The sequence below is a fragment of the Tupaia chinensis genome, unplaced genomic scaffold (assembly GCF_000334495.1).
Source record: "Tupaia chinensis unplaced genomic scaffold, TupChi_1.0 Scaffold149964_2, whole genome shotgun sequence".
In the NCBI taxonomy this organism is placed as follows: Eukaryota; Metazoa; Chordata; class Mammalia; order Scandentia; family Tupaiidae; genus Tupaia; species Tupaia belangeri.
In genome coordinates, this window is record NW_006209806.1 from 2,018,027 (window position 1) to 2,018,784 (window position 758).

General features: G+C 71.5%; 1 protein-coding gene across 1 annotated transcript in view; it reads left to right on the top strand.

The window, feature by feature from the left end:
* The window catches only part of HDGFL2 (HDGF like 2), a gene marked incomplete at its 5' end in the record, with an annotated part of 15,861 nt that overhangs the window by 10,042 nt on the left and 5,061 nt on the right, over positions 1 to 758 (top strand). Inside the window, one exon of the mRNA XM_027769607.1 lies at positions 488 to 569. Coding sequence (XP_027625408.1) covers positions 488 to 569 — 82 coding nt within the window. The remainder of the gene's footprint in view (positions 1 to 487; positions 570 to 758) is intronic.

Consider the following 758-nt stretch of genomic DNA (forward strand, 5'->3'; position numbering starts at 1 on the left):
GGGCCAGGGAGGCGGCCTCCGTGGGGCAGCGACTCAGCCCGCGGGCCCAGGCAGCGTGCCCGGGGCAGGGTGGACGGGAGGACCACCGCGAGCCTCGGGGCACAGTTGAATGGCAGGGTGGTGGCCAGTGGAGGACGTGGCTGAACCCCAGGACTGCTGGGTGAGGCGTCAGGAGGGAGGGCGTCTCAGGCAGAGGCGTGGCCATGCAAAGGCCCTGGGGCAGGACCGGGCATGCCGTGTGGGAAGAACAGCCAGGGGGCCGCGTGGCTGCAGTGGTGGGGGCCAGCGATGGAGGGGAGGACAGGGCGGGGCACACAGGGGCTAGTCAGCTGTAGGACTCAGGCCTTGGCCCTCGGGGAGGCGGGAGCCCTGAGGGATGTGGGCAGAGGAGTGCCCTCTGCCCGCGGCGGAGGAGCAGCTTGGGGTGAGCGTGGGAGCCGATCGGAGGCCTCCCGGGATCGGTGCCAGTGGGTCCACCCTGCCCCAGGAGAGGCCGTGCTGTGCTGCGCTCTCCCTCGGCACTAGCCCAGGCTGAGTCGGGGACACAATGCTCCTGGGACCCAGGCCAGGCCCGCCTTCTGTGGGAGCAGCAGGAAAGACACCTGCTTCTCTGCCCTCTTGTCACGAAAGGGGACCTGGCATAGGGACTCGCCACCGCAGCCCAGAGTGGCGGGCAGGGGTGGCCCCTCGCAGGGCAGGAGTCGGCGCTGTTGAGGGCCCCCGGCAGCAGGCAGCTGGGCCCTGGCGCTGGGCCTCCT